We start from the raw sequence: 14,206 nt of genomic DNA on the forward strand, positions 1-14,206 counted from the left end.
TCTTACCTCAATTAACCAAAGCAATTTCTTTCTTTGTACATTTTCCTAAACACTTCATGTAACAGTCTTCTCTGGAGTCTTCCACATGCTTTTTTATATCCTATTTTCAATAGGATAGATATGTCAGTGCTTTTGTGGCTTGTTCCTGTGCTGCTCTGGCTAGTTAGTCAGTTGGACTATTTTGCAATTCCCACTGCCCTTTTTATTTGCCATAGGTATTATGTTTGTCCTTGAGGTCCTTGTTTGTCCTCCGTCAGTTCTTGAAGATAATTATTACTGAGACCTTAGGGTCTGAGCCAGTTCTTAAGTACTGTAAAGTAAACTTTATTGGGACCTGCTGCCACGAGTATATCTAGTTGAAATATTGTGCAATGTGTTCTTTTTCTGCTCCTAGCACAAGATGCTATTAACAGTGCTATTAGCTGTGTAGATCATGTAGCCTTTTTGCCCCTCTCTTCTGACTTTTGTGGGATTTAATAGGTTTCTGTAATACTATCTTTCTCTGGCTGTCATTTCTAAGCAAGCTGTATCTTTTTCTATATGGGATTCCAGTCTTGCCAGTTGTCCCAGTTTGGCTCTGTGCTAATTAAAAAATGAAGAAAAGTAGAACTTTGAAAGTTGCAGGGGTAGAAGAGCGAAAGTATGAAAATATTTCACTCAGAGAAAAGGGCTAAGTAAGGATCCAAAAGAATGAATTAAAGGGAAAACTGTAGTTGCAGCTGGGACTTTCCCCAGTATCAATCCCTGCAGGAATGGTGGTGGAAATGGAGCAGGCAGAGAAACCCATGATTAGAAATTCCTGTATGTTTCTATTAATGGAAGTACTTTCTTTCTTCAGTTATTTCCCCGAAAGTGCACATGGCTGTATGTTATCAATAACACCTTAATGTCCTTGTCAGGTATGTATAAATAGAGGGGAAATCAGTAAGATTATAAATGAAAAGAAACACTTCAAGTCATAATTCTGTACAATGTATTTTGATTGTGCTGAAGTAGAAAACATGGGTTTTTTTTGTTGTGCTTGAAGCTTTGCTTCAAGAGTGTTTTAATAGGAAAGACTTCCAAAAATAAAACTGATGTTTACAAGTAGTAGAGCCAGTTGTCTTCCATGTCCCACCATAATTATTGCATTTATTGAATTATTTATTGAATTATTTTATTTTTGTAATTTATTTTTAGTTAGAGCTCAGCACTTGGCATTTGTCAAGCAAGTTGCCTTTGTCAAGGCTGCAATTTGACTGAAAGTGACTGGGGAATTTAAAGTGTCCTCCTCTGGTCCCTGAGCTAGGAGAGTCAGCATAAGGATGGCTTTCATGTGTCATAACAAAATCAGGAGAGGATTACCATAGGTGCATTACTGAAATGTAGCTACAGTGTGTGCTCACTCTCAGTGTATTGTAGCCTGGGAGCATTTTTTGAATGAACCAGATTCAAAAAATAAATCAACCCTAAAACAAGACCAGTTTCAATCTGAAGGAGAACAAGGTGGCTGTGAAATACTAATTCAGCAGATTGATGCTTGAAAAAAAAGCGCTGCATTATTTTTCATCAGTTGTCCTGCAATAGGATATTCTAGATAGGAAACAGAGGCACTGTGTCATGGAGACTAAGTGTAGCACTGTGCCTTTAAACATGCAAAGTTTGTATAATACCACTTGTACTGATTTATAGATAAAGAAAAATATTCTGATAACAGTTAGAATCATAGAATCGTAGAATAGTTAGGGTTGGAAAGGACCTTAAGATCATCTAGTTCCAACCCCCCTGCCATGGGCAGGGACACCTCACACTAAACCATGTCACCCAAGGCTCTGTTCAGCCTGGCCTTGAACACCACTAGGGATGGAGCATTCACAACTTCCCTGGGCAACCCATTCCAGTGCCTCACCACCCTTACAGTAAAGAATTTCTTCCTTATAGCCAATCTAAATTTCCCGTGTTTCAGTTTTAACCCATTACCCCTTGTCCTACCACTACAGTCCCTAATGAAGAGTCCATCCCCACTATCCCTATAGCCCCCCTTCAGATACTGGCAGGCTGCTATGAGGTCTCCATGCAGCCTTCTCTTCTCCAGGCTGAGCAGCCCCAACTTTCTCAGCCTGTCTTCATACAGGAGGCGCTCCAGTCCCCTGATCATCCTCGTGGCCCTTCTCTGGACTTGTTCCAACAGTTCCATGTCCTTTTTATGTTGAGGGCACCAGAACTGCACACAATACTCCAGATGAGGTCTCACGAGAGTAGAGTAGAGGGGCAGGATCACCTCCTTCAACCTGCTGGTCATGCTCCTCTTGATGCAGCCTCTTGATGCAGGTCATGCTCCTCTTGATGCAGGATACAATTAATTGTTGTTGTATAATTAAAGCCTTCTAAAAATGTTCACATAAAAGTAACTTTCAGAGCTGCTTTAGTGTTACTGAAATGAACTCTTGAGTTGAATGCCATGGCTTCTCTGTATGCATTATTATTGTTTTGTTTTCTTTTGCTTCATAACTGGACTTGAAATATCTGGTGCACGCGGCCCGTTTTTCTAGAAGGTAATTTTCTATACCTACATTTTTCTTAACTGTTCAGTTCTCTGCTGGAGGCATGGGTGCAATGTCAGTTGTGCTTTTCTCTCTTTACAGGGAAAACATTCCAGCTGTATTCCCATAATTTAATAGCTTTGTTTGAACAAGCCAAAAAAACAGGATTAGCGGCTCATATTCAAACCCATAGGTTTCCTGACAAAATATTACCAAGGTACAAATCTTTCACTTATGGACAATTATTAACAAGTGAAAATTCCCATAAATGCTGTTTGTGCTGTTGAATTGGTAGCGTGAAAGGCCTCTCGTTGACGCATGTTTGCATAATTGTTATTCCAGGAAGTTTGCCTTAACGACGAAGATCCCTGATACAAAAGGATGCCACAAATGCTGTATAGGTGAGCCAGAGCTGTGTTGTGCAATTTTTTTCCTCTCTTTGTATTGAGTGTGGCATGTCTTACACTCATTTCTTTTTAATAAGCTTACAGTTAGCTCACTCTTCAGCAAACAGTATGACTGCATCATTTCTTATTGCTGTGCCTAAGTGGTGCTTAGCTTTCCTTTGAATTAATGTGGAGGGTCTTTATGCTGCTGAGTGGAAAAGAATTTTCTGTATCAACTCTTAACCGAGAAATGTTGCAGTCTAGAGCAAGGTCCAGAGGGAAACTCTGGAGAATGCCAGCAGCATGTAGCTGGTGGGTGTTGCACACTCTCTTTGAGAGCTTCAGTGTTTGGGATCAGTGGCTTTGGGATCAGTGGCTTCAGGCTGCCCACAGAGCCAACTAGTTAGTGTGAAATGCAGCCTGTCTGCAAATATAAAGCTTATTACAGGATCCCAGACTTGCTGCACATACACAAATATCTTTTCTGCTTTGTCAGTTTGGCTCAGGGTTTGACCTCCATCCAACTTTTAGCAAGGCTCACTTGAAAAGAATATTTTCCACAAAGAAAGGACTGGACATGAATAAAAATTATCACAGCCTAGAGAGGAGTGAAGCCATCGCTCCAGAACTCTAGAGTTAAAAGAGTTAAAGCTTGTGAAGTTACAGATTTGTCTTTGGTTTCACTGACTTTGGGAAAAGGCTTGGGCTTTCTACAGAACGCATGTCCTTTTAAAAACTGGTCCTAGTGTTGTATGAAACTGTACCTTTGCGCTTGTAAAAAATGCTTAAGCAGAGTATAAAATACCTGGTTGCAACTTGGATATCCTGATCAGCTCATATGAAGTGTAGGCATATTTACAAATGATTCCTGAAGTCAGGCTGGTCTTGTATCTGACTGAGCTTAAAAAAAACAAACCCCAAACCCTTCATCATATTGTTGCATGAACTGTCAAAACTCAAAGACATTATGGGCCATCTTCACTGCTTGGGCATGTTTTTTCTATAAATCCAACTTGACCCAGACCTTTCCCTTCCCTGCTCTCACAGCCCCAGGAAGAAGGTGTTAACAGCTCTTCTGGCCACTCAGCATGTGGCCTCTTCACTGGGACTTAAAGAATGCTAGTGGTTATTAATTATAATTGATTTTACCTGGAAAGTAGCACAATATTAATCACTGTGGATATCTGAACGGCAAGCCAGAAAGCAATTAGTGTGAAACTGATGCTGTTTCTTAAATTATTTGCAAAGATAGCTGTAAGGTTTTTTCCAAGTGTGCATTGAACTTCCAGAACTTAAAAAAGGTTGTTTTCTGTGGGTGTTTTGTTTGTTTGTTTTTTTTATATAGTACGAAATCCATACACAGGACATAAGTACCTTTGTGGTGCATTGCAGTCTGGAATTGTTCTACTACAGTGGTATGAGCCAATGCAGAAATTCATGTTAATAAAGGTAAGCATATAATTTTCATTTAGAACATTAATCTTCATCATAATACAGGTGTTGAAATAACCTCGCCAGAATTCATAATGGAAAGTACTTCCCATTCTAGTCCCATTTGTGGGTTCTGAGCACTTGAAAATCTGGCTTGACATATTTTGACTAAGAAAAATCTTGTGACTGAAGTCAGGCAAGTGTTGGATCAAGCCCAGTATTAGCAGTAACAGACCAGCATGTACCTCTGTGCAATGTAACACTGCTCACAGCTCATGCTGTCTCAAAAAAGCACTCTTGGTAGCAGTGAAAAACATTTTCTATATCTGTTATAGTTTGTGCATGTTATTTTAGGCTTCTTATTTCCAAGGTAAAAGAAAAACTTTATAAATGCCCTGTTATGTTTTTTTCCAGCACTTTGACTTTCCTTTGCCAAGCCCTTTGAATGTGTTTGAAATGCTGGTGATACCAGAGCAGGAGTACCCAATGGTCTGTGTAGCTATCAGCAAGGGTACTGAACCAAACCAGGTTGTTCACTTTGAGACAATCAACTTGAATTCTGCTTCTTCATGGTTTACAGAAATTGGTGCAGGTAAGACTGTTGGTCGATCTTGCAGCCATTTTATTGTCTAGTAACTGTTGGATATGCCTTCCTCAGCAGTCATTTGGAAACTCTTTAGGCTAGGCAAAATGATGCAGCTTCTCTACCTAAAGCGTACTGAAGATGATTCCAGGTTCTGCTTGTGATGACCTGCCAACTTCAGTATAAAATGTCTGTCTTAAAAGGCTCCAGTTTCAGATACATCTTTTAATTTAAAAATCTCCTTAGACAGTAATGCAGACCCTGCTGATTGCGTTCTCATTTGTGGCTGCATACTCTTTCCTGGGATCTGTTGTAGTCCTCTTTCCCCTTCTTTCCTGTGTACAAATTCACGTAAATGCATTCTTGTCTGTTCTCCAGCTCTTGGGGGGAGGCTTGTCATCCTCAGCTGGCTATTAATAAATAGAAGATTCTGTTTTATCTTCAAAAGCTACTTGATACCTTGCAGATGTTTTTTTCCCGCAGGCTTTGTTGGATATACTTTTTAACATTTAAATCTGCATTTTAGCAGCTGTACCAAGAACTTCATTAATAAAAACTAGAAAAACTATTAAATCTAGTTTAATATCAGCACAATAATCTTTCCAGATGGGGATTTATGGGCACAGAGGAATTTTTTTAGGAGCAAAGATTCCCTTGATGATTTTTGTTGTTCTTTATCATGCCTCTTTGTGAAGGAAGCTGACATGCTGTGCTGAGCTGCAACATAAAATGTATTTTAGGGAAATAAACAGTAGTACTTTCATATTAAATGCCTGCTTTGAACTGATGGGTTTGTCCTTAGGCCCTGTACTTCTCCCAGAAATTTCTGGGATCATATAGCCTTAAAAAAAAACCCTGAGTAACAAAGTGTAGATTGCAGTAGACTTGGAGCATACTGAGAAGGCTGTAGCAGTTGGTGAGAGGTTGAGTGGAGGCTGAGATCAGTCTTATGATGTGAGATAAAACAATCTGTTTTCTTTTTCACAAGGCAATCAGCAGTTAGATGCCATTCATGTAACACAGCTGGAAAGAGACACTGTCTTAGTCTGCCTGGACAGTAAGTAATACATCTCTGTTGGGCAAATTACCACACCTTGTGCAAAACTTGTTTTGCCACAGTTGTTGATTTTAACTCTGCCACAAGTTAATTTTTCTCCCTTCATTACTAATTTGTGTTGTAATATTTCAGAATAAGTAGGAGTTCCTTTTGACTCTTGTGATTCTACTTTCCCTCTTCATGTGTGGATCATTCTTGTTTCTTTTCAAATTGAAATGAAAAAAAAAATTTCAAATTCAAATTGATCAATTAAAAAACAAGCTAATCAGAAATTTTCAATACTTACTTGGGGAAAGTGGCATTTGCCTGTTGCATGTGCTAGCAAGACAAATAGCCAGTACTCCATCATACACCAGAATTATAACCATAACTCTCATACATCATATGTTAATACCTCAATGGGAACACTGCAATGACTTAGTCTGCCTAAATTTTCAACCTTTATGTTGAATTCACATTTCTGCACTGTTAGTTATTTGCAGGAAGGCTGTCAGTAAAGTCTAAAAACATACAAAGTGTGTAAGAAGGTTTTCTGTATTTATTTTGATAGAAGGATGCTCTTGGGTTTGTTTTCAGCAGATGCTGTTGGGTTTAGGTTTGGGCATTTCTTAGTGCCTGAAAGATTAAATTAGTATGTTTTACTTAAAGCTGTCAGTAAACCTTTTAGCAGTGGGTTTCAATACTTGTTTTTCTGTTTTCTTGAGAATTTGTGAAAATTGTGAATTTACAAGGGAAATTGAAGTCAAGCAAGAAATTGGCCTCCGAGCTGAGCTTTGATTTCTGCATTGAGTCCGTGGGTAAGTGATTTGCTTCTGTGTTGTCTCTCAAGCACTTAAGAGGGATGAGTGCTGAAGGGGTTTCAATGATATATACTGGTCTAGTGCACCCAGTGGCGCCTGACACTAAAAATTGCATGTGCCAGTATATTGTGAGGTGTCTGTCTCCATTGACATGTTGAAGAAAGTAAAGCAGTTGTCAGATAGCATGTCCAATCTGCATGTGTTTCCATCTGTTGTCATTTCTGGTTTCAACTAAATCATGGTACATCTTACTTGTAAAAAAAAGACTGACTAGTTTCTGATCATTTCTGTAGCACTGAGAAAAAGCTTTGGGGAGGAAAAATGGTTTAGTAATACCTAAATGTGTGTTAGTCTTCTAAAAGCTAAGATTTTATTTAAAGTGATAGCACATCCAATTTTTTAAGTCAGTATTTGAATCTGATTTTTTGAGGACAGGCTGCTGTCCTCTAGTAGTTTAAAGACAGCCACCTTGTTTCTGAAACTTGAATTGTAATTAGCAAGCAAGTATTTCTGCTGTAACAAACTCTCAGGAGTATCTAACATAAGCTTAATAATTCATATCTCAGAAACTGCACTTCTTTCTGCAATCAAAATCAGTAAAGACAGAACTTGCTTTTGTTAGCAGTTCTGTACAGCTTGTATTTCTGGGTTCTTCGGGCATCTTCCCTTCAAAAGAAGATTCTTGATAGAGGTATTTTGTATTTTAACAGCAGTTGGTAAAACAGTGCACATTCCTTTGTACAGCATCTCTATTTAGATCTGTCAGATCTGTCCTGAAAAAAGATATTTTTAATCAAGCCTGTGAGTCTTTCCTAACTTCTGATGTGTTCTAATTAACTGCTGTATTTGTATCATACAATATCTCCTTCTGACACATGCATAACATGACTCAACCATGCCATCTTCTTGAACTCTGGAGGAATTCATAGACAGAAGCATTTATCCCGAAGTCTTGCACTTAGCAGCTGACATTGAATAATGTGAGCAGTTCTTTACACAGCAAGTGGATTCTTGGGAATTCAGGGGATTAAACAACTTGTCATGCTCCGATTGCTGGGTGGAGTCAGGAGCAGCAGGTGAAGATTAGTTTAAGGCTGTTGTGACAAACATTGCTGTTAGGATTCTGCTGAATGCCTTTGTTCTGTGCATTTAGGACATGGCTAATACTGAGCAGATACAAAATGTCATTCAAATGAGTAATAAAGGGAAACAAGTAAGATTTAGTAAAATTAAGCACAGTGTAAAATGTTTCTGTAACGCAGCTTAAAGAACATCAGGCTCTTCATCCATTATTTTCAGCAGTCTGGTAATTAGATCATTCAGAGCTAGTAGCTCCCTGTTTTCTCTCTTTGGCCCTGAATGGAAGACTCCTCCCAATTTTTATACACGTACCTATTTTGAAGTATATATAATAACTCTAATGATCTGTAATTTCCAGAAACCCACAGTGTTTCGGTTGGCAGCATGTTTATGTGCTTCCTGGTGTTCTCTCAAGAATCATTAGGAAAACAAAGATCCAGAGAATAGAAGTGAAAGGGAGAGAAGGAAAAACCAGAGATGCTTATCTTGTCCTGGCAAACAAGGAATGTCTGAGTAGTATGTTTTGAATTGCACTTTAAAAAGTAATGTGTCTCAGATCCAAACAGTAATTTCAACCCAGCTTTCCTACAGTGGACAGGTTGCCCAGAGAACTGGTAAATGCTCCATCCCTGGCAGTGTTCAAGGCCAGGTTGGATGGAATCTTGGGTGACATGGTTTACTGTGAGGTGTCCCTGCCCATGGCAGGGGGGTTGGAACTAGATGATTTTAAGTCTTTTCCAACCCTAACCATTCTGTGATTCTATGATTCTGTGATTTTTGGAGTTTGGTTCTTCTACCAGGAGTCCAAGTTTCACCATGTACTTTCTCCATATGCTTCCAGTTACCACTGCTGGTGAGAAACTCAGGTTTCTCTTGTTCAGATAAGCCATGGTTGGGTCTCATTTTGTGTTTTTCCTTTGCAGTGTGCCTTCAAGACAGTGTGCTGGCCTTCTGGAAACATGGCATGCAGGGCAAAAGCTTTAAGTCAGATGAAGTAAGTAATCTCCCAATCTCTCCAGGTTTAATTTCTTTCTGTTCCTGATTTAGTACTTGATGCTTTGCCCCTCTAGCTGCTTCCTTAGTGATAACACTTGTGCTCCATGTTGTCATTGCTTCAGGGTGCTGGTTGCTTCCTCTGACTTTGCCTACATACATTGCTTTTGGTAAAGCACACACACACGGGCTTTAGCCGGCTCTGTTTCCAGGAATATAAGGCAGAGACTCAGACCAGTAAATTTCATTTTGCTACTGAAATGGACCTAAATGTCTCAATTTTTTTACAGGTTACCCAGGAGATATCTGATGAAACAAGGGTTTTCCGCTTACTGGGATCAGACAGGTAATCACCTTGAAGTAACATAAAAGTTTTATCTGAAGCAGCTTTCTAGCTTCCAGCTGGAACTGGCTGCTTAGCTCAACACAGACCTGTCTGTAAGCAGTACTGGGGGAGGCAGTAATACTGTTTCTGCCTGCAGTAGCCAAAAATTTAATTGGTGATTGTGTCTGCATCCAAAATGATTACTCTGTGACCTCTGCTTTCCACTGCAGAAGATAGAAGTGTGAACACAAACACGAGCTTATAGAGATACAGTGTGAGGCAATAAGTGACAGGGAGAGGTGAGAGCCAGCTTCGGCTTGTAGTGAGCAGGAAAAAAACCCTTCTGGCTTAGGTTTTCCTGGTGAATTGGTGAATTATCTTGGCAGTTAGTTACTTTAAAAAAATCTTCACTGCTCTGGACCTTGAGGTCTGGAAATAGCACAGAAAACTAGATCACATGCAGGTGCTAACGCACAGTGGCCTAAATGCACTCCATTACCCATAACATCCAGATGATTCCTTTCAGCTACGGAAGCTGGGAAGAGGTGCAGGCACCTACAGGTTTTTTTATCTGTGGTTTCTCAGGCAGCCAGAGTCCTAAATGTAGAAGTAGATGGTAATGAGTAAAGAAATCAGTTTTAATCCCTGATCTCCTGCTCCCTCATTTGGTCTTTGGGACTCCTGGCTCTGACTTGCTTTCTGTAACTAATCCATAATTTTGTGTACTTAACATTTTTTGATCCCCAGGTCGAGGTCCTTGTGCTGTATGCAGTTTTGCAGACAAACCCTTTTCTTCTACTCTGATGGCACTGAACTGCCAAACCCTTTGTTTGATAACTTTTCCATTTCTGTACAAATGGAGCAGGAGTTTCACTGCTATTCAGGTGAACCAGATGTGGTGGCACCTTTTTGGCTTGGATCACTTTAGAACTATCCAGTTGCAGAAGTGAAGATCAGGGACAGAATCTGTTAAGGGAGAGCATTATCTTTGAGGACAGGTTTTCCAGGGGAGCCTACAGGAACATGATCCAGCAGGAGAAAGGCTGAGTTGGGGTTGAGTGTTTCCTATGAACCCATCGGCTGATAAATATTTAGAAGAGAGGAAAACTGTTTACAGTAGTGGCTGATGCTTATCACAAGGTGTAGGATTTTATGGGCTGTAGATGATAGGAGGGTTTTGTCTCCTTACAACACTGGATCTGAGAGGACTTCCTAACAGAAGCAGGGACATAACTTATCTGAAGGTGGAGGATGTCTGTAACACATTGTGTGTACCTGTGGTTGAAAGGGGCAGATTCTGGTTCAAAAAGCTTTTTCTGGTCCTCTGTTCCTTGTTTATTCCACTTTACTGTTTTTATCAGAAGTGATGCTGGAAAATGAGGTAACTGATTTAAAAAATAAAGTACCCACAATATTTAGGTGAACCTATATCCCTCCAATCTGTAGAAACCTGTGAGCAACAAGTTTATTCCTCTCAGTAGTAACACCATGTGCTTTGTATTTTGTTACTAACAGGTTTGGATTCTGTTTGTGTTTGCTTGCAGAGTGGTAGTGTTAGAAAGCAGGCCCACAGAAAATCCGACTGCACACAGCAATCTCTACATCCTGGCTGGACATGAAAATAGTTACTAAGCAACGGTAACCTAACGCAAATAACAGAGTGAATTTGCCACACGAGGAGCGAAGAAGCATTAGGAAACTTAATACAAACAGGACTGTGACTTTCTTTTCTTGACACTTAAATGATGTTGGTTTAGGGTGGAAATCAATACATTTTTGCAGCTGGGAACAGCTGGTTCTGTCTTTTTGCCACTGTGTGGTTGGTTATATTGAGTTTGCTTAATAAAAGCTATGAGATAGATAGCCCTTTACTCATTAGTTATAGGGAAACAGAGCCTTTAAAAAAGTGTTATGCAGTAAAGGTGCCATAAACTGTTAAATATTTTACTTCCCTTGGATTTTCCTTATGTTCTGTAGATACAGTGCTGGCTGTTTCCCTGTTTTATACTGAGTCTTATTCTTAATAAAACAGATTTGTGTAGGAAGTGAAAGTATCTGCAAAGCTTTTTGGTTTTAAATCTGCCATTCAGTATGGCTTTGTATAATAGATTATTTAATCCTTATTTATTAATCTGCTGCTAGAATGGTGTAATGTGTCTAACTATTAGCAAAGGAAGGTTGCAGAGCAGCTTACAATTATTTTTCTTTTTTTTTACAATTGTATAAAGATTTGATTTTTTTTCTTGTAGGGATGTAGTGCATTACTGAGGGGAATGTTACAATGTCAGTTGATCTTGTAAAAATGCAGTTTTGTACAACAGAATATTTTGTATTGATTTTTTTGCCTGCAGAATTGCCATAAAAGGGATTTTCTTATTTACTAGCTGTAGGGTATGTGTACACAAAATAGAATATTGATATCAGACTTGTTGCTACTGGGTGGGTGTGTTCAGGATACATATGTGTGTGTGTGCATGTGTGTTAAGTTGACCGGCAGTGTGTATTTTTTTTATATATATATATTTATATATATATAAAAATGTACAAAATATATATGCTTTATTTTCATAAATTAGGGATATGCCTTGTGACATGAAAGGGAAACTGTACCTGGTTATCATCCTTAATGAATGAAAGTATCATGTATCAAACTGCCCATGACGTATAGTTTATTTATGCTATTCCAGAGGGGATCCTATAGGGATAACTGAGTTTACGAGCTTCTTTTTTTGTACGGCATCCAAATGTTGTCAGTCAGAGGGTCATTTAGAAATGGTTATTTCCCCAGCTGTGTAGTATAAATAAATATGATAAGAACCAGTATTCTATATTCAAGCTTTTCATCACTTTTTCCCTTTCCCTATTTGTCACCTGCATTTTTCTTTCTCTCTTCATTTCTCCATTCAACAGTCACATCGGTTCCTTTTGTCTTCCTCATTACTTACAATTCATGAGGTACCATTAAATAGAAATACAGACTGACTACAGGATAGCATCTGGTTTTACTACCTCACATTAACCTGCTAGCTTTGATGTAGGTAAACACGGTCCGTAGGCAGATACAGCAGCAGTTCATAATTTGAACTGAGGGGTTTTTAAATTAAATCTGACAGCATACTGCTGCCTTAGGAAAGACAGGTTAGAAGTTTCATCCATCATTGTAATAAAACAGTAAAGGTGTGTTAACAGCAGCTTGGCCTGTCTGGGGGCTCTGCTGACACAGCAGAGCCAGAGTGGTTTGATCTTTAACTCGCAACCTGAGGAATGGGGTGCTGGGTTGTCTGCTGAGGCATCAGACTACGTGATTCATAATTTAACATTGACGGAATTAACTCAGCACACGTGGTGACTTAGTAATGTCTTTTTGTTACTAGGTACAGCTGGAGTTTTGTGTTGTTCTGAGGGTCTGGGAGGGAAAAAATACCTGCACACAATTTAGCATTTTATACACTTAGCATTGTCATTCAAAACTAATTCTTGTTATTTATTTGATATTGAAATCAAGTCAAGCTTTTCAGTTCTTGAAACAGCAAGCAAAGTTTAATAAATAGTGAGTGTAGAGATAAAAAATAGTCCACAAACAATGTATTAAAGATGTTTTAAGTGGTCAGGTGTAGTTGGATCAGCAGTATTAAAAGCAGGCCATGCAATTTTTGTGTTTTAAAGAACATGAGTTCTTTAGTACTGAAGTTACTTCTCCATAGGTAACAGTGATTGATGATTAACCCTCAAATGGTATAACTTCTAGTCTACAAAGACTTAAAAAAAAAAAAAAAAAGAAGAGAAAGTGAAGCACCAGGTGTAGATGTAGAGCAAGCGCTTTCACTTAATTTACCTCATTCACTGCAGAAGGTAATTTTGGCTTAATTTTTGAAAACACATAAAGATGATCTCTAAAAGACTAGAAAAAAAATGTAAATAAAATATGAATATTTATGGGGAATAACTGGAGTAAATAACTGTTAGGTCGTGACATTGTCATGCAAAAATAATGAACTGAAAGTATTTTTCTTTGAATGACATGAATGGTGATTTGCGGAATCATAAAAAATGAATTTAGGAAAGTTCTTGTTTAAGCAAACCTCCTTTTTTAGCTGTTGAAGTGTTTGTAATGGCATATTCTGAAATGCTTTGACTGATTTTTATAGACAGTGGCATTTTTGGCATGATCTGCAAGATACTATTTCCCAGTGTAAAACCTCAGTTCTTACTCTTAGAGGGGTATAGCACAACAGATTTGCATGTTCCATAGCTGAACCAGCCAGTCTCAGTGACTCTGACTAGTGTAATTTGTATTTGTTAGACTGTTTTATGTTAGTCGGGTATTGTCTGTATCTTTGTTTTTCTAACATTTCAACCAAGGTTGAAAAAGCCTAGTGTGTGGGTTTGGAGTTTATAAAGCAAAAGCTAGCTCAGCCCCTCATCACTGTTTCGACAGCTGTTAAAGTATTAATTATTTGATGCACAAGGTTCATGTATTCAACTTGAAAGCCTTAAAACAATATCCCAGTGCTCTTTGAAGTGCAGACAGTATTTGAAGAGCAGCCTGTAGATTAGTCTTTTCTCATTTCCTAACCAAATTCATTGTGATTGAAAAATACAACTGTAATTGTGATGACATCTCTTTAAAAGATGAAAGGTACAACGCATCAGTGAGCCACTATATCTCTGAATGAAAAGGACAAGACTGGGAGACTTCTGAAATGTACTTTTTACCTTGTTTAGCCATTAGATTGTAACTGAAACTCTAACTGCACTCATTCCAGTTTGTATAACTAGGCTTTGTTCTACATAAATTCCTGTTGCAGTTCATTTCAGTCTATGCCAAATAAACTCTGCTTTATTTGATACCTAAATGCGGTGTGGTAGACTTGCTGGGAACAATACCTTATCAGACATATCTCAAAAGAATTCAACTGGGCTCTAGGTTTTATGGCAGTGGGAAGGGCATGATCTGGGCCTGAACACTCTTCTCAGTCCTGCTGGGTGCTTGGGAGCCACACGGCATCACCCACATACAGCAGGTTGA

At 38.8% G+C, this 14,206-nt stretch overlaps 1 protein-coding gene across 3 annotated transcripts in view; it reads left to right on the forward strand.

Moving 5' to 3' along the window:
- MAP4K5 (mitogen-activated protein kinase kinase kinase kinase 5) overlaps positions 1-14,033 on the forward strand; it is a 68,971-nt gene extending 54,938 nt beyond the window's left edge. For all 3 annotated transcript variants that reach the window (XM_062635605.1, XM_062635608.1, XM_062635607.1), the window contains 10 exons: positions 839-899; positions 2,625-2,739; positions 2,865-2,923; positions 4,254-4,357; positions 4,754-4,931; positions 5,911-5,979; positions 6,684-6,776; positions 8,783-8,853; positions 9,143-9,198; positions 10,722-14,033. In XM_062635605.1, coding sequence (XP_062491589.1) covers positions 839-899; positions 2,625-2,739; positions 2,865-2,923; positions 4,254-4,357; positions 4,754-4,931; positions 5,911-5,979; positions 6,684-6,776; positions 8,783-8,853; positions 9,143-9,198; positions 10,722-10,809 — 894 coding nt within the window. In that variant the 3' untranslated portion in view covers positions 10,810-14,033. The remainder of the gene's footprint in view (positions 1-838; positions 900-2,624; positions 2,740-2,864; positions 2,924-4,253; positions 4,358-4,753; positions 4,932-5,910; positions 5,980-6,683; positions 6,777-8,782; positions 8,854-9,142; positions 9,199-10,721) is intronic.
- The last annotated feature ends 173 nt before the right edge of the window (positions 14,034-14,206 follow it).

Source organism: Pezoporus occidentalis, unplaced genomic scaffold (assembly GCF_034315485.1).
Source record: "Pezoporus occidentalis ecotype Australia unplaced genomic scaffold, CSIRO_AGI_Poc_V1 ctg46, whole genome shotgun sequence".
Lineage (NCBI taxonomy): Eukaryota > Metazoa > Chordata > Aves > Psittaciformes > Psittacidae > Pezoporus > Pezoporus occidentalis.